Genomic DNA, 19,489 nt, shown 5'->3' on the forward strand with positions numbered 1-19,489 from the left:
TTGGACGTGAATGGGAGGGAAGAAAAGGATGCTGTTGCCAGGAAACAACTGCAGCGATCAGTGCTTCTTTTACCCAAGTTACTACAGGATTAAATAAGGAAAAATCGAACTTGAAGCGGGGGGATGAGGAAAAAAATGAATATCTGCACACGATGAAGATACATTCTGATTGAAGACATCAGCAGGCTTTGCCCAACAACGGAGGCGAGGAGGAGGACTTCCCGGCACAGAGGTGCCCCCTGTCCTCAAGCACCTGCTGCTGGCTAGCGTCTGACATTGAGGACACTGCTCGCCTGTGCGTCTGTGCATGTCAATGAAGGCCAGAGAAGAGGAGAGGAGACCTATGAATTTGACACAAATCTTTGCTCCTGTGAGCGAGGAGCATCGGAGCATCGAGAGGTTTTGAAGGGGATCTCCAGCATCTCATGTGAGTACCATGTTTACTGCATATGGATCGATGCTGCGTTGGTTTGGCCCAGGAATGCAAAGTGTGGGCCAAGAGATGCTCGATATATGCTTTGGTACCGATAACCCTATATACCAATAATGATATGATGCTTCTTTTACGTGCTGCCACTGGACATAAATTGCATAAATTATGCAATTGGAATTATGGAATATTTATTTTAGGCATGAGCAATATTCAAGAAAGATAACACAAACTGGGCTCATTTCAAGCATGGATAAGCGTAGAACAGGGGTGGGCAAATATTTGGACTCGAGGGCCGCATTGAGTTAACAAAATTGTCTGGGGGGCCAGAACATATACGTATTTAGCACACACACACTATTTTATGCTTATCATTTTCCTTGAATTATTTGTCTAATTTTATCTGTAAAAGTGTTATCCTATATCAGTTGTATGTTCTCATTTCCCTTTTTTAGGAGCACTTTAAACATCACACCACATCAAACTATGTCATTTAATTTTACAGTTTTGTTGTTTATTTTTGACTAAATCAGACATCCGACTTGCAAGTCATGTTGCCAGTTTGTATGTTAAAAGTTGAAGTTACTTAGAAAGCAACTGGCGGGCCGGATTCAAACGCTTGGTGGGCCGCATGTGGCCCCCGGGCCGTAGTTTGCCCACCCCTGGCGTAGAAGATGGATGGATGGTTGGTCTTGGGGATCATCAAGATGTTTTCTGGCCAAATGGAGACCAGCCTTAATGTTCTTTTTGTTCAGCAATGCTTTTGGTCTTCGAACTCTGCCATGCAGGCCGTTTTTGCCCAGTGTCTTTCTTACGGCGGAGTCATGAACACTGACCTTAACTGAAGCAAGTGAGGCCGGCACTTGTGGGGTCTTTTGTGACCTCTCTGATGAGTCGTGGCTGCGCTCTTGGGGTCAGTTCGGTTGGCCGGTACGCTCCTGGGAAGGTTCACCACTGTTCCACGTTTTGGCCATTTGTGGATAATGACTCTCACTGTGGTTGGTTGGAGTCCCAAAGCTTTTGTAATGGCTTTATCCACACTGATAGATCTAAATTCGTCGTAAAGTTATGTTTCACTTTTTCACATGGAGCCATCTAGCTTTGGATTTTTTTTCTTCCTTAATAATAAAAAATGTATTTAAAAACTGCAAGTTGTGCTGGGTTGTGTTGTCATTAGCTAATATTTACATTTGTAAATAATACAAAATGTACAAATATTGTTACATTTTTTCACTTAAGTGTGACAAATATGCAAAAAAAGAAGAAATCAGGAAGGGCTTTTTCACACCGGTATATCTTCAACAATGTTCTCTTGACTTCCACCTGGTGGGTTTGTTTAATTTTTGACTTGAGTTCACCGAAATGTAGTTCATCACATCACATGCCTCTCACTGCGGGCAGCGGGGTTAAAAGCATGTGACCCACAAAAGTTTCACGCCCCTAAATGTGACCGTGAAGAGCAGTGAGGATTGAGTTCGAAGGCAAAGTTTCCCTCTCGGACTAGTTTTTCATATCTTTGTGGCTGTTTTTTTCTTGTACATGTTTTTGACATTAATGTGTGCCTTCACATGTCAGCCCCCGCTCTCCTCTCTGAGGGATGGGCACCACCGAAGCAACTCTAAGGATGGAGAACATGGAAGTAAAGGACGAGTGGCAGGATGAAGACTTCCCCCGGTGAGATACTTTTACTTTTCCTTTCCCTTTCGTAACTTTTATCCAGCATTCCTTAGACTCTGGCTTTTTCCCACAGTCCACAAAGTGCACAAAAGACAAATCATATGTTCAAGATTTGATTTAGTGATGCCCGAGTCAAGCACCCATAAGTCGGTGAAGCTTGAGTCTTCGTTGAGTACCTGTGTGTCACTGAAACTCGAATCTTTGTTCTGAATCCATGAATCAGTAAAACTGGATTTGTCAAACAACCATGAGTCAGTAAACTGGAGTATTTGTCAAGCACCCATGAGTCAGTAAAACGTTAATCTTTGACAAGCATCCGTGATTCAGTGAAACTTGAGTCTTTGTCTACCCATGAGTCAGTAAAACTGGAGTATTTGTCAAGCACCCATGAATCAGTAAAACTGGATTTGTCAAGCACTCATCAGTCAATAAAACTGGGGTATTTGTCAAGTATCCATGAATCAGTAAAACTGGATTTGTCAAACAACCATGAGTCAGTAAAACTGGAGTATTTGTCAAGCACCCATAAGTCAGTGAAGCTTGAGTCTTCGTTGAGTACCTGTGTGTCACTGAAACCGACTCTTTGTTCCGAATCCACGAGTCAGTAAAACTGGAGTATTTGTCAAGCACCTATGAATCAGTAAAACTGGATTTGTCAAGCTACCATGAGTCAGTAAAACTGGAGTATTTGTCAAGCACCCATAAGTCAGTGAAGCTTGAGTCTTTGTTGAGTACCTGTGTGTCACTGAAACTCGAATCTTTGTTCCGAATCCACGAGTCAGTAAAACTGGAGTATTTGTCAAGCACCCATGAGTCAGTAAAACGTTAATCTTTGACAAGCATCCGTAATTCAGTGAAACTTGAGTCTTTGTCAAACCATGAGTCAGTAAAACTGGAGTATTTGTCAAGCACCCATGAATCAGTAAAACTGGATTTGTCAAGCTACCATGAGTCAGTGAAGCTTGAGTCTTTGTTGAGTACCTGAGTGTCACTGAAACTCGAATCTTTGTTCCGAATCCATGATTCTGTGAAACTTGAGTCTTTGACAAGCATCCGTGATTCAGTGAAACTTGAGTCTTTGTCAACCCATGAGTCAGTAAAACTGGAGTATTTGTCAAGCACCCATGAATCAGTAAACCTGGATTTGTCAAACAACCATGAGTCAGTAAAACTGGAGTATTTGTCAAGCACCCATAAGTCAGTGAAGCTTGAGCCTTCGTTGAGTACCAGTGTGTCACTGAAACTCGAATCTTTGTTCCGAATCCATGAGTCAGTAAAACTGGAGTATTTGTTAAGCACCCATGAATCAGTAAAACTGGATTTGTCAAACAACCATGAATCAGTAAAACTGGAGTATTTGTCAAGCACCCATGAGTCAGTAAAACGTTAGTCTTTGACAAGCATCCGTGATTCAGTGAAACTTGAGTCTTTGTCAACTCATGAGTCAGTAAAACTGGAGTATTTGTCATGCACCCATGAATCAGTAAACCTGGATTTGTCAAACAACCATGAGTCAGTAAAACTGGAGTATTTGTCAAGCACTCATAAGTCAGTGAAGCTTGAGTCTTCGTTGAGTACCTGTGTGTCACTGAAACTTGAATCTTGTTAGAGCCCTCTACACATGAAATAACACCCCTACAGTGACCTTTGCACTCCTACCCAATTTAATAGATATAATACCGGGAAAAATGTGTTCAGTGGGAGCGGTGACGCGGTGAAGAAGTGACGTCAGGGGTTCAGAGTTGAGTTTCGGCCTGGTTCAGGCCACAACAAATGCCTGTGTTTTTGTTAGGGGCTGTTGTGCCTAGTCATTCAAACCAGCAATAAAATCCTGTTCCAGTGATCAAGTCTGGTGCTTGTGTGTCTCACCCAACATTACAGTAATATCACTAAAACCAAGTGACCAGTTTAGAATACTATGTCAAACCCTTTTTAACCATTTGTATGCTTGAAAATGTTTTGTTTGGGGCAAAAAAATGCGTACAATTGTCTTACATATGCAAACTTTTTGGCCACAAAACTGGATGATTTCATTACAAAAATCATGATAGAGGCCGAGTGGTTAGCACACAGGCCTCACAGCTAGGAGACCCAAGTTCAATTCCACACTCGGCCATCGCTGTGTGGAGTTTGCATGTTCTCCCCGTGCATGCGTGGGTTTTCTCCGGGTACTCCCATTTCCTCCCACATTCCAAAAACATGCTAGGTTAATTAGCCACTCCAATTTATCCATAGGTATGAATGTGAGTGTGAATGGTTGTTTGTCTATATGTGCCCTGGGATTGGGTGTTGAATTGGGTGTTGAATAGCTTGGTGGACTGGAAAAAAGAGCAGAAATGCTCCCTCCTCCTCCTGGTCCTCTTCGGCAAGCAGCGAGCAGGTACGACTCTCTCTTTTGTGAATGGTGGGCCTGGTCATGTGACGCAGCAGCAGCAGCCACCCATCCAAAACACAGCGTCGTCATTAAAATGGTGTCGGGTTTTAGTGGAGGAGAGAACGGGAAGCAGGGATCACCTTGAGGCCTCTGAGAGATGCTCATTCTCAGTCCGATAGAGGCAAGATGAACACACATCCTGAAGATAAAAGTGTGTGAAGTACCTTCTGGAAGGTAAGCGGTACTGCTGATATTGAGGCTCGGAATGCAGACTAAAACAAAAAAGGGATTATGTTGTTTTTGTTGAAGAGAAAATCCTCTCATGCGTCTATTGCCACCCAGGGATTGTTTTCCTTGGCTGTTTACTGTTGCGGGGTGTCCTTGCGGGACTTTGAGGAGGACACACAGTCTCCTCCTGCAGAGGGGATGATGAAGCATTGGTGAGCTAAGACCAGCTCATCTGCAGAGCAGCTCGCTTGCATGCATCCTGAGAATTCCGTCATATAGTAGTGGTCATTTTGACTGTTGTTTGACCTACCTTCTTCTCCTTCCTCCTGCTTGGCAGCCATGTAATCTTCATCTGTCCCCCGTGAGAATTTGATTACCATCGTCACCCTCTTCTTCTCTTGCTGCCATTTTTACTGCTCAATCGGATTAGTGGCAAAAGCATAGCTTGAAATGCTCCACTTGACATTAGACTAATTGCATCAATCCAGAGGCCATTATCCCAAACATTACACAGGCATGGGCCATAACATTAGGTACACCTGCACACGCTAATGGGGGCAAATATTTTTATTTTTTATAAATAAAGTCGAAGGGCTATGCTGTAGATCCCTGCTCCCTACATTAATCTCCGATGTCAGATCAACATTTGCAATAACAGTGACTGTAATCATTTCATTAGATTTGATCCTTCACTCCTCTCTTCATTTGCCGTTGTTCACTCACGACACGATCCACGATTAAGCCCTCATTCAACACATTTCAAGTATAAAGTCAGTCAAACTCCAGTCTTCGAGGCTACCGAATGTTAGCATGCTAGCAATGCTAACATTAAGACAGTGTTCTACTTATAAAAACAGCTAGAAATGCTACTATGCTAATGTTAGCATGCTAATGTTGACATGCAATGGTGATAAGTGTCCACATATGTAAATACTCATAACAATGGCAAAAATATATAACTATGTTAATGTTAGCAGGTTAACTGCTAAGATGCTAACACGTAGCGTGATAGGGAAAAACACCAGGAATCAGTGAAACTTGAATGTTTACATGCTAGCAATGCTAACATGGTAATGTTAAGATGCTAACACTGAGAACAATAGCAAGAACTGTATGAAAATGGCTAAAAATGTTACTCTGCTAACATAGCGCTGCCAGGCTAGGTGTTTTGCATGCTGACATTAGCATGCAGTGTCTGCGTACGTAAACACTAATACACAGAAAATGTTACTACGCTAACTGTTAGCATGCTAACACATAGCATGGAAGGGCAATACACCAGGATGTGTCTAAATGTCCTGATCGAGTTGTGCATTTTGACTTTGGAATGGTTTAAATGGGAGTGAAATTGTTACATTTTGAGAGAAACGAGGAAATTGAAAATGGTTTGTGTGGCGTTGATCACTGCCTCCACTTTATTCGATTTTCCTCAGCTTGCCTCTATTTGGGTTTGTATCTAAAGTTACTCGGTACACTTGTTTCGTAACGCACGCGGTGCATTTGACAAGACAGCGCTGTGCAGGCTAGTGTTGGGATTATTTGTGTTTGCCATCACTGGATGTTTGCATGAATCACCAACTCCACACAGATCATGAAAAAAAATTAACAGTTCACTTACACCAGGGGTCTCAAACACCCGGCCCGCGCGCCAAATGTGGCCCGCAGGACACTAGTTTGAGGCCCCCGTCTTGATATGAAAGTTTAATGTTAGTGCGGCTCGGGCAAGTTTGATATGGATGCTGTATGGTATCATGTACCCAGAAAAAATGATTACGTTTGATTAATGTTCATGTTAAAGCTTAAATAACTGTTAATAGTTATCCTCCCTATCCGTGTGGAAGTGGTAAGTTTTTGGATATTTAATTTTAAGGAAATAACTTGAAGGCTACCGTTTAGGTGGCTAGCTCTGTTGTTTGCGAGTTAGCATGTGTCTCAAGACCCTGCAGTTGCGCAATATGTTGTAAATAAAAAGAGTATAAATGTGACTATAGTCGTGTTTTGTCATGTCTACAGGGCTCTAATAATGCTTTGTTCATTTTAATCTGAAAAAAAAACATTTGTCTACCCACCAACTATATGTGGTTTCTTAATTTTTTATTATTTGCTGTTTTATTATTATTATTATATTTATTTATTTATTACTGATTGATTGATTTTCTTTATTCTTGATTTGTTTATTTATTTTTCATCTTATTTTGTGCTGAAATATAAAAATTAAGATATTTGAGAACAGTGGAATGTTTTATCAGAGCTTTTATTGTAGAAAATCGGAACCAAAACTGAAAAAGTTTATATATATTTTTTTTTTTTTTTTTGAAAAACCTGATGTGGCCCAGCCTCACCCAGACCCTAGCTCCAGTGGCCCCCAGGTAAATTGAGTTTGAGACCCCTGACTTACACAATTAATGAATGAATAGATTCCCGTATGAGCTGAACAATTTGATATTGGATTGGTTTGAATAAGTTGAAAATGTAAGAGGAGTTAGAGGACAAAAACATGGGCATTAATAAGAATGATACATCAGGGCCCCTAGTATCTTTTTGGACCAAATATCTGTGAATCGGAAGACCTAGGACACGTTGGGGAGACTACGTCTCAGAACTGGTCGGGTAACGCCTTGGGATCCGCCAGCAGGAGCTGGACGAAGTAGCCAGGGATCGTCCATCCAATCCATCCGTTGATGGTCAGGTTGGATGGATGGTCGAGTTGGATGGATGGATGGATCTGTACAAACCCGATCAATCTGCAATCCTACCCTAACCTATGGTCATGTGCTTTGGGTCGTGACTGAAAGGACAAGATTGTGGGTACAAGCAGTTTTGAGTTTTTAGGGTGCCTGGGCTCCCCCTTCGAGATAAGGCGAGAAGCACTGTCATCCAGCAAGAACACAAAGTAGAACCACTGCTCCTCCACAATGAAAGAAGCCAAGTCTGGGTATCTGGTCCGGACACCTCCCTGTGGGAGAACACGTCCGACTGGTAGGAGGATTCAGGGACGACCCAGGACACGTTGGAGAGACAGTGTCTCTCAACTGGTCGGGTAACCCCTTGGGATCCGCCAGCAGGAGCTGGACGAAGTTGCCAGGGATCATCCATCCAATCCATCCGTTGATGGTCAGGTTGGATGGATGGATGGATCTGTAAATACCCGATCAATACTTTGGGTCGTGACTGAAAGGACAAGATCGTGGGTACAAGCAGTTTTGAGTTTTTAGGGCTCCCCCTTCGAGATAAGGCAACAAACACTGTCATCCAGCAAGAACACAAAGTAGAACCACTGCTCCTCCACAATGAAAGAAGCCAAGTCTGGGTATCTGGTTCGGACACTTCCCTGGGGGAGGACACGTCCGACTGGTAGGAGGCCTCGGGGAAGACCCAGGACACGTTGGAGAGACAGTATCTCTCAACTGGTCGGGTAACCCCTTGGGATCCGCCAGCAGGAGCTGGACGAAGTTGCCAGGGATCATCCATCCATCCATCCGTTGATGGTCGCGTTGGATGGATGGATCTGTAAATACCCGATCAATCTGTGATCCTACCCTAACCTATGGTCATGTGCTTTGGGTAGTGACTGCGGAAGATAAGTGTAAGAAAACTGATGGATGGGTGGACCTGTGAATCTAACGTGATGAATGTTTTCTGCCAGGCTTCTACCAGAGTATGGAGAAATGGACGGCCTCACGGACAACAGAGTTTGTGAGTAAACGGTGGCAACTCATTGATTCATTCATTGCTTCGTCAAAGCACTCCTCCTCATTATTGGCTCCTCTCTTTGCTTGGAAGCCCCTCCCGGATCCTTGAAGGTGAGCCCACCTGGGGGAGGCGCAGGAGTGTCGTCCTCGCACCGTAAAAGGCGTACGCTGGTTGCCCCGGAGATGAACCTGTCCCTGGATAAAAGCGAGGGTTCTCTGCTGTCTGATGACTTCCTGGATACACCCGATGACCTGGACATCAACGTAGACGACATGGACACTCCGGATGAGACAGACTCGCTGGAGTTCATCACCAATGGCAACGATCTGGAATGGGAAGGTAGGGCGTCCCACTATGTCTTGTAATTTCAACTCTTATGACGTAACAACACCCCCGTCGCTCCAGATGATGCCCCGGTGGCATCGGCTAAGGCAGGTCCGACCGGCGGCTCAGGGGTCGTGGACAAGGAGGGAAACACCAACAACTCCCGCCTGTGGAGGACGGTGATCATTGGGGAACAGGAGCACCGCATCGACATGCAGATCATCCGACCGTACCAGAGAGTCATCACACATGGAGGTCGTGTACGGTCACGTCGTGTACCAACATTTAGCAACAAAATCACCTTTACGCCGATCCTAATCCCCCCCTCAGGTTACTTTGGTGAGGGCCTCAACGCCATCATTGTGTTCTCTGCCAGCTACCTGCCTGACAGCAGCATTCCAGACTACCACTACATCATGGAAAACCTCTTCCTGTGAGTCCATTGAGTTCCTGTGTGACCATCTCCCCCCCACCACAGCAGCTGACACGCTCCTGCTCCTCCAGGTACGTGGTGAGCAGCCTGGAGATGCTGGTCGCCGAAGACTACCTGATCATCTACATGAACGGAGCCACGCCCAGGAGTAAGATGCCCGGCATTAGCTGGCTGAAGAAATGCTACCAGATGATCGACAGAAGGTGAGAATGGTAGAAGAATGGTCCAAAGGCCGTTCCCACGACGGCAACATCCTGAAAATTGAAGCGTTTCATGTTTTTTTTTTTACCCCCAATTTATTTTTTTAATTTTCCAAATATTCCAACTAAATGGAACATTTTCTTTTTGTAATATTGACTGTAATTCCGGAAGATTTGGACTTTAGAATTGATTTTGTTCCGTTTGTTTCTCTTAACAGGACAATTTTGTCAAATTGGGACTTTTTTTCTTTTTGTGAAAAAGGTTTATTATGGTCTATCACAGGGGTGGGCAAACTACGGCCCGGGGGCCACATGCGGCCCACTAAGCGTTTGAATCCAGCCCGCCAGTTGCTTTCTAACTTTTAACATACATGCTGGCAACATGACTTGCAAGTTGGATGTCTTATTCAGTCAAAAAAATTAATAATAATAAAAATAAAAATAATTAACGAATTATTTTTTTTTAATGTAAAATTCAAGTTTGTTGTTTGATGTGGTTTGGTGTTTAAAGCGTTTGAATCCGGCCCGCCAGTTGCTTTCTAACTTTTAACATACGTACATGCTGGCAACATGACTTGCAAGTCGGATGTCTTATTCAGTAAAAAAAAAATAAAATAAAAATAATAAAAAAAAATAATAATAAAAATGTAAAATTAAAGTTTGTAGTTTGATGTGGTCTGATGTTTAAAATGCTCTGGAAAAAAGGGATATATGGAACATATTTAAAACATATAGCTAATAATCTGACACGTTTACAGATAAAATTATACAAATAAGTAAATGAATAAAATAAATAATAAATATATAAAAATATAATATAATTAATATATAATGTAATTAATAATATAATTATAATATATATATAATAAATTATATATATATATAATATGTAGATTAAATACAATATATAATATAATATAATAAATAAAATTAGACAAATAATTCAAGGTGGACTGTTAGAATTATAAGCAAATACAAATATATATACAAATATACATATATACAAATAAATAAATTAAATTAATTAATAATAAATATATAAAATATAATATATTAAATATAATATATATAATAATAAAATTAATATATATATAATATAATTAATCATTATAATATATAATAAATAAATAAAATTTGACAAATAATTAAAGGTGGACTGTTATAATGATAAGCATAAAATAGTGTGTGTGTTAGAAAAAATATATTCTGGCCCCCCGCACAGTTTTGTGAACTCAATGCGGCCCACGAGTCCAAAAGTTTGTCCACCCCTGGTCTATCATCACATTTGCTGTTTCCTTCCCATTTTTGCTGTTGTTGGGTTTTTTTCATTTCAAATATTTAAACTTATTTAAAAATACTTTTGTACATTTTCTTTATATATATATATTATATATATATATTTTTTTTATTATTATATATATATATATACATATACATATATTTTCTTTTTTTTACTTTATTCCTTTTTTATATTTTATAAAACTATTTAAACCTTCATCTTGTAAAATGTATTCTAGTCATGTTCACTTGACTTATATAATATTTTGGCTATTATATTATAATGGTATTGTTATAACTTTTGCCCCAGCGTCATTTTCCAAAAATTAGTTTACGTTGTATTATTAAAATATCAGTATTATTTTCTGCAGGACAGTATTTGTACTACTACTACTATTGTTCTACTAAATGAGCTCATAATGTTGGTAAGTTTATTCCCGTAAAATTGTGACTTTCTTTCTGGTTAGAAGTCAGCTTTTTTTGTACTAATATTTGGACTTTATTTAACATAAAATTGTTAAAAGTTTTTTTTTTTACCCCCAATTTAGTTTTGTAATTTTCCAAATATTCCAACTAAATGGAACATTTTTTTTTGTAATATTGACTGTAATTCCGGAAGATTTGGACTTTAGAATTGATTTTGTTCCGTTTGTTTCTCTTAACAGGACAATTTTGTCAAATTGGGATTTTTTTTCTTTTTGTGAAAAGGTTTATTATGGTCTATTATCACATTTGCTGTTTCCTTCCCATTTTTGCTGTTGGTGTTTTTTTTTTCATTTCCAAATATTTAAACTTTTTTAAAATAATTTTGTACATTTTCTTTATATATATATATATATATATATATATTATATATATATGCATATATATATATATATATTTTTTTTTTAACTTTATTCCTTTTTTATATTTTATAAAACTATTTAAACCTTCATCTTGTAAAATGCATTCTAGTCATGTTCACTTGACTTATATAATATTTTGGCTATTATATTATAATGGTATTGTTATAACTTTTGCCCCAGCGTCATTTTCCAAAAATTAGTTTACGTTGTTTCTCTAATACAGTATTATTTTCTGCAGGACAGTATTTGTACTACTACTACTATTGTTCTACTAAATGAGCTCATAATGTTCTTAAGTTTATTCCCGTAAAATTGCGACTTTCTTTCTGGTTAGAAGTCAGCTTTTTTTGTTCTAATATTTGGACTTTATTTAACATAAAATGACACCTTTTTTGTTATTATTTTTTCAACTATTTAAAGGTTCTTCTTGTCAAATTTCTTGTCAGAATTATGACTTTTTTCCCATCATGCTGTGTTTTGACATTGTAAGCTTCACATTTCCAAAAATGCTAACTTTGTTGTTTGTTTTCATGTGCCAATATCAATAGCCAATATCTCATATTTTTCCAACATTATCTTCAATTTTTTTTTCTTGTTGAATTATATTTTTGAAACATGGCCGAGGTCACAAATGGTCTTCTAATCTGTTGACGCTACCCAGCATGCTTTGCGGATTATACATGCTTGTAAAATGATGTTGTTTCACGTATGTATTAGTACAGGGGTGGACAAACTTTTTGACTTGTTGGCCGCATTGATTTAACAACATTGATGGGGGGGCCAGACTATAATATTTTACACGTAACGGTCAATTTTTACACGTATATTTCACACACGTTTTACATGTAAAAGTGTCATGCAATCTGCTATATGTGCACTTTGAAATTATTTATTTGATATAAAGTGTGTTAGAAATTAAATGTATAATAATAATAATCATTATTATTGTTATTTAATAATTATTTTTATTTAGTACTATTATTAATTAATCTCATTAATATTAATAATTATTTTTAATGTAATATTATTATTAATTAATATTATTAATGGTAATAATTAATAATATTTTATTGATTGTATTATTAATATAATTATTATTTATTTAATATTATTGGAAAATATATATTTTTTATATTTATTATTATTATTATGTGCTTGTGTCCCTTTTTTTAGGAGCATTTTGTAAACATCAGACCACATCAAATAACAAAATTGATAAAACAGCTACTTCAACTATCAAAAGGTTGGCTCAAGCCATGATGCCAGGTTGTATGTTGAGTTTAAATGAAATACTTTGGAAAGAACAGGCGGGCCGTATTCAAGCACTTGGCGGGCCGGATGTGGCCCCCGGGCCGTAGTTTGCCCACCCCTGTATCAGTATGTAAGCATTTATGGCAGTGCATGTACTTCTGTCTTGTGTTTCCAGATTGAGGAAGAACTTGAAGTCTCTGGTCATTGCTCATCCTACTTGGTTCATACGAACGGTCCTGGCGATATCCAGGCCCTTCATCAGGTGAGGCACGAAAACTACCTTGGTGGACAACTCTAACCAGTCAGACCCAAAAGGGGTTTTTCATGAAACAAAAGTATGTCAAAATGCTCCAATCAGGCCGGGGTTGATGGGACATGAAGACGTTGGTGTATGACTTCCTCACTGCCTGACTCTTCTCCTGTTGCCGTCTCCAGTGTGAAGTTCATGAATAAGATCCAGTACGTCCACAGCCTGGATGAACTGGCCCAGTTGGTCCCGATGGAGCACGTCCACGTCCCTGAATGTGTAGTGCAGTAAGTGCTTGTCACCACAAGGTGGACAGCGTTCCCAAATGTAAATAAACGGCTCTTATTCTTTCCAGCTTTGATGAGGAGAGGATTACAGCCAGGAAGGAAAGGTGAACTCTTAGTTCTTAGTTACTTTGTTGGACTTTATTTGATTGATTTCTGCTAAAAAAAAAAAAATGCAGGTCATTCATGTTCCATCTATGTTTGTGTGTGTAGGATGGCACAAGAGCAGAAGCAGCAGTCAGTCTCACAGGAACCAATCAACAAATCCGAAAGGTACTGGTCTAAGGTTCCCTCATAGCTACTGATGGGGGGGCATCAGTGCTGTCATTTTTGGTATTGATCCTATTGAGCCAAACAACTGAACTAGGTTCTGAGCGAACGAACGAATGAATGAATGAATGTAGTAAACATTCAAAAAATCCAAAAAATAAAAATAAATAACGAACATTAACCGGGATATAACTTTCCCACTTTTGGACGGATTTAGTAGAGATACTCAGTTATTTTAGGTCACCATTAAATGTACACAAGTACACACAATCTACACTGCAAAACCGCTGCTCAAGCTCTGCAACCATTCTGTCCAGTCATCAATTATGTAATAATCATTATTATATTATTCATTATAATTCATAAAATAATTATAAAAATTCATATAATATTATTATAATTATTAAAAATAATTATAATTTATTATTATTACTATCATCATTATTCTTCCTCTGATTATAGGCTAGTATTAGCCTGCTTATTGGCTTGCTTATTAGCCTACCCTATTATATGAAATTTTTGTAAAAAAAAATAAAAAAAATAAAAAATAAACATTTTAGGGGGCCCAATTATATGAAATTTGAGATTTTTTTTGTAAAAAAAAATCAATGGTGGAAGCTCATTTATTTCATCAATTAGATGAAATGAGTTGAGCGTAATTAATGCATGTGCGATATTGTTATCCCTCACAAACACAACTCTACAGTTTGCTGCAACTATTGATGGGGGGGGGGGGGGGGGTAGTTTGCACACTCCCCCCTCTCCTCACAAGAGAATAAAGTTTGCTCCCGAGTTCGACACCCCGCCTCAGACTCCCGTTCTTCGGCGCTTCACTTGTGACGTTCACGAACGAATCGGTTCTTTTGAACCGTACCGCTGGTGATTGAACAATGGGTAGTTCAAAGCAGTGGCGTCACTGTTAAAGCAGCGTGTTATAGTATAGCACCACCCTATATATAATATTTACAATACAGATCAGACTTTAAAAGGTTATAATCAGTATTTCAGAATGATTCAAACTCATATTGGTGGGATATTTAAATTCATTCCTCCCAGCGATTATTTCCATGATAAAACGAGTTAAGGCCAGACTGGCTTCTTAAAACTTCATAAATATAAAAACGAGCCAAATAAGCCAGTTTCTTGAACGGCTCCTTGAAAGGAACAGCTCACCGAGATCCGGCTCCCCTCACATAAGTACCAGATCGTGACTCAGCTGATACTCTAAATCAAATGTTTCGGACTCGGGCAGAAAAAACCTGATTGGGACATCCATACTTTTAAGTTCTAAAAACGGCCACCAGGTGGCAGAAGTGCATTTGATTAAAGCTGAGCATCGCATGGAAGGGAAAATCACACATGACATGTGAAGGAGTGTAGCATGCAAATAGCATGTAAACAAATATTCCAATTGCATTCGGTTTATTTGCTGAAACGGAAAAATGCATAAATAAATAAATAAATAAATACAATAAAATAATAATATTTTTATTTTTTTATTTATTTAAATCAATCAATCAGTAATAAATAAATAAATAAAATAATAATAATAAAACGGCGAATAATAAAAACTTAAGAAAGCTTAGTTGGTGGATGATTTTTTTCATATTAAAATGAACAAAGCATTATTAGAGCCCTGTAGACATGACAAAACACGACTATAGTCACATTTATACTCTTTTTATTTACAACATATTGCGCAACTGCAGGGTCTTGAGACACATGCTAACTCGCAAACTAGAGAGCTAGCGACCTAAACGGTAGCCTCCGAGTTATTTCCTTTCAACTTAAATAGCCAAAAACTTACCACTTCCACACGGATAAGGAGGATAACTATTAACAGTTATTTAACCTTTAACATGAACATTAATCAAACGTAATAATTTTTTCTGGGTACATGATACCATACAGCATCCATATCAAACTTGCGCGGGCCGCACTAACATTAAACTTTCATATCAAGGCGGGGGCCTCAAACTAGTGTCCTGCGGGCCACATTTGGCTCACGGGCCACATGTTTGAGACCCCTGATCTAAACCGCTCTATACTTTATTCACAAGTCCAGTTTTATTAAAAAAGAAAATAAATGTCCTAAGTTTAATTATAAAATATTAGCAAGATTGAATTTGATCTTTTCCTGTTTAAATTGATCCCGGGTGCGTTCTTTCAGCGCATGCTCAGATATGACGTAACACGCAGATCCAGACGTTCTTCACTTTTAAAAATGGAAGCCAGCAATCGGCACTGGACTGCTGCGGAAACTTTGTTTTTGATCCAAACTAAATTTCAAGACTGGAACAACAAAAAACTGTCAATACCGAGTTAAGTTAAGTTTCAACAAGTGAAAGAAAAACTTGGGGAAGCCGGTATCACGTGATGTTGATGTTTACGTTTTACTGGGCATGCCCCATTGACTATTCTGTTTGATTATAGTGGCGCATGTAGACGCAAGAGATTGGAATATTCCTTTCCATGTATACTATTGTTTTCGTAAAGAGAAAAACTCCTAAACGTGGCTACTGATACTTCCCTGGTATCCATAATATAGATATTTGGATGGACTTTTTGAACATTTCCATGACTGTTAATGACTCTCATTCCAGGCCAAAGTCAACGATCGTAGAGCAAGGATTATAAAAAGGGAGGAACTCTCCAACTCAAGGTAAATAAACTGTTACTTTTATCCACCTCAAAGGTTTTCAGTGCATGAGAACGTGCTCTCTTCGACTACATGCTCGCTTACGAACAAGCGCACCATCAACACAACCAATATTGTCATAACAAAGACTCAGCACTGACCAGTGCATTGTAAACAGCAGCACAGCACGTGCAGCACGTATCCGTTTTAAGGCAGACACAGGATTATTGCTATTAACACTTTTAAGCTCAGGAACTACATTAATGGCGTAGCGACCACCCGCCACAGCACGCTGGCTAGCTACTAGCCGGCTAGCAGTTCCCTAATAGTTTTATTTATTTTTGTTTTAAACTTTAAAATTTTATAAAATTTTTAAATATAATTATTTATTTGATTTAATTTGTTCAATTTTTTTTTTCTTTTACAATCCCTAACTGTTACATTTGTTCACTTCCTGCTTTCCTATTTTTTTCTTTTACAATCACTAACTGTTACATTTATTCACTTCCTGCTTTCCTAATATAATTTAAGTTTTTTTAAACATATTTTATAAAATGTTAAAATATATTTATTTATTTGATTTAATTTGTTCAAATTAATTAATTATTTTTTTCTTTTACAATCCCTAACTGTTGCATTTGTTCACTTCCTGCTTTCCTAATTTAATTTAAGTTTTATTTATTTTTGTTTTAAAGTTCATTTTATAAATTTTTTAATATATTTATTTATTTGATTTAATTTGTTCAAATTAATTAATTATTTTTTTTCTTTTACAATCACTAACTGTTACATTTGTTCACTTCCTGCTTTCCTAATATAATTTAAGTTTTTTTAAACATATTTTATAAAATGTTAAAATATATTTAGTTATTTGATTTAATTTGTTCAAATTAATTAATTAATTAATTTTTTTCTTTTACAATCACTAACTGTTACATTTGTTCACTTCCTGCTTTCCTAATATAATTTAAGTTTTATTTATTTTTGTTTTAAACTTCATTTTATAAAATTTTTAAATATATTTATTTATTTGACTTAATTTGTTCAATTAATTTTTTTTTCTTTTACAATCCCTAACTGTTACATTTGTTCACTTCCTGCTTTCCTAATATAATTTAAGTTTTATTTTATTTTTTTAAACATTATTTTATAAAAGGTTAAAATATATTTATTTATTTGATTTAATTTGTTCAAAATAATTAATATTTTTTTTTCTTTTACAATCACTAACAGTTACATTTGTTTACTTCCTGCTTTCCTAATATCATTTAAGTTTTATTTATTTTTGTTTAAACTTTATTTTATAAAATTTTAAAATATATTTGTTTATTTGATTTAATTTGTTCAAATTAATTAATAATTTTTTTCTTTTACAATCACTAACTGTTACATTTGTTCATTTCCCGCTTTCCTAATATAATTTAAGTTTTATTTATTTTTGTTTTAAACTTTATTTTATAAAATTTTAAAATCGATTTATTTATTTGATTTAATTTGTTCAAATTAATTAATTAATTTTTTTCTTTTACAATCCCTAACTGTTACATTTGTTCACTTCCTGCTTTCCTAATTTAATTTAAGTTTTATTTATTTTTGTTTTAAACTTTATTTTATACAATTTTAAAATATATTTATTTATTTGATTTAATTTGCTCAAATTAATTAATTATTTTTTTTCTTTTACAATCCCTAACTGTTACATTTGTTCTCTTCCTGCTTTCCTAATTTAATTTAAGTTTTTTTTTATTTTTGTATTAAACTTCATTTTATAAAATTTTAAAATATATTTATTTATTTGATTTAATTTGTTCAAATTAATTAATGATTTTTTTTTTGGTCGTGTACGAGGTGATATGACCAAACAATGACATAATGGGTACTACAGTAACTGTCAATATAGTGATATATATAGCACATCATGACTTTTAGTCATCAAAGAGCCACGTTTAGCTCGTCATGTCTCATTTTTATTATGAAGAAAAACTTTGTCAACAAAATGGTTTTGTTATTGTCGTTACTGACGAAAAACAACACTGCTTTTTAGCTGTTCTTATATCTTTAGAACGCACGTCAACAGAAAGAAAAAACACTCCAGGAGGTTGAATAAAAACAATAAACATTCTTTCTTATGTTCTTTTTTTTTGCAGTGTCCCAAGTAGCACGAATTGACTCATTTCAAGCTGAACAAGGCGGCAAATCCACCTTCTCTACCCGTGCTTCCTTGTCTGGTCACCATGCAGACGCTCATCTTTGCCCTCTTTCACCACAGGGGTTCACACATTGTAGCATTTGCAGAGAAGCCTTTCTTTGGAACTTACCGGTGAACACCTGAAGACTGGAAGCCTTTGCTCTTTGGAAGATGGAAACTCCACAAAGGAATGTTGCCAGGTGGAACCACAGACGTGTGATGCAAGACAGACAGTCGAGAAAGAGGCTTTATGTACTTTGATGTAAATAGCAGTGTTCTTATTTAGCGCCATACTGTTGGAAAAGTAATGCCTTGAGATTTATTCATTTGCACTAAGACTGCTTTTAATCTCTCACATGTAGCACGTGTCGCCATTGTTCTCATTGACTGTAAAACGCAGAAACATCTTCCTACGTGGGAGACGTTCATAAAAAAAGGGAACCAGTGCAAACCTACCTTGATATTTTTGTAGCATGCTTATGATTCGGGATGCTTGATATTGGCTTTCTTACCAATATGCAATACAGTAACCCCTCATCTATCGTGGTTATTGGTTATTGGTTAAATGAATATCTGGGATATATGAGTTAGTGTTAAAACTTGAATGTTTTTGTAGCGCAGGATTACTGCAGTGTTGCCAACCTGGCCAAAATGTCGCAAAATCTGAAATCGACATTTCAAACCCTCTCGCCGATGTATGCGACTACCAACAAATGTAGCTACTATTTCTAGCATCACTGGGGAGTTTTCTGGTATTTGGGGCTTAAAAGTGAAAGCACTTGTTGAGTTGCAGTTTTTGTTCTAACTGAGCACTCCATCCACACTCCAAAGCAATAAAATACAGTAAACCTCGGATATATCGGACTCGGATATATCGGAAATTCACTCACGGACAGATAAAAAAGAACCGATTTTTCTGTAATGCATTTCCAATAAAAATTCATTGCATATATCGGATTTTTTACAACGGATTTCGCCTATTTCGGACAAAATCTCCAGTCCCGTTCCAATGCATTTCCATGAAATTTCCCTCGCATATATCGGATGGCCGCATCGTGGCGCTCCGATTCGCCGAATCGTGACAGGCCGCTATACGACGTCATTTGCAGCGTTTGCAGCGTTGCCTGCG

General features: G+C 37.3%; 1 protein-coding gene across 2 annotated transcripts; it reads left to right on the top strand.

The window, feature by feature from the left end:
• Positions 1 to 7: 7 nt before the first annotated feature.
• On the top strand, positions 8 to 18,815 carry atcaya (ATCAY kinesin light chain interacting caytaxin a). Of its 2 annotated transcripts, XM_058072577.1 has the most exons (13): positions 8 to 427; positions 2,006 to 2,104; positions 8,356 to 8,405; positions 8,493 to 8,741; positions 8,808 to 8,981; positions 9,057 to 9,159; positions 9,231 to 9,362; positions 12,909 to 12,995; positions 13,169 to 13,267; positions 13,336 to 13,371; positions 13,478 to 13,537; positions 16,138 to 16,196; positions 18,320 to 18,815. In XM_058072577.1, the coding sequence occupies exons 2-12, from the start codon at positions 2,028 to 2,030 to the stop codon at positions 16,169 to 16,171; spliced, it is 1,101 nt and encodes a 366-aa protein (XP_057928560.1). In that variant the 5' UTR covers positions 8 to 427; positions 2,006 to 2,027; the 3' UTR covers positions 16,172 to 16,196; positions 18,320 to 18,815. The 2 variants fall into 2 exon arrangements, with proteins under 2 accessions (XP_057928560.1, XP_057928561.1); XM_058072578.1 differs by lacking the exons at positions 8 to 427; positions 2,006 to 2,104 and adding an exon at positions 4,165 to 4,715.
• Positions 18,816 to 19,489: the final 674 nt, after the last annotated feature.

Source organism: Doryrhamphus excisus, chromosome 5, assembly GCF_030265055.1.
Source record: "Doryrhamphus excisus isolate RoL2022-K1 chromosome 5, RoL_Dexc_1.0, whole genome shotgun sequence".
In the NCBI taxonomy this organism is placed as follows: Eukaryota; Metazoa; Chordata; class Actinopteri; order Syngnathiformes; family Syngnathidae; genus Doryrhamphus; species Doryrhamphus excisus.

Coding starts and splice junctions, on each gene's coding strand:
- atcaya (XM_058072577.1), top strand. CDS start 2,028: ATGGGCACCACCGAAGCAACTCTAAGGATGGAGAACATGGAAGTAAAG. Junction 2,105..8,355: donor CAGGATGAAGACTTCCCCCG/GTGAGATACTTT, acceptor GTTTTCTGCCAG/GCTTCTACCAGAGTATGGAG. Junction 9,363..12,908: donor TACCAGATGATCGACAGAAG/GTGAGAATGGTA, acceptor TTGTGTTTCCAG/ATTGAGGAAGAACTTGAAGT.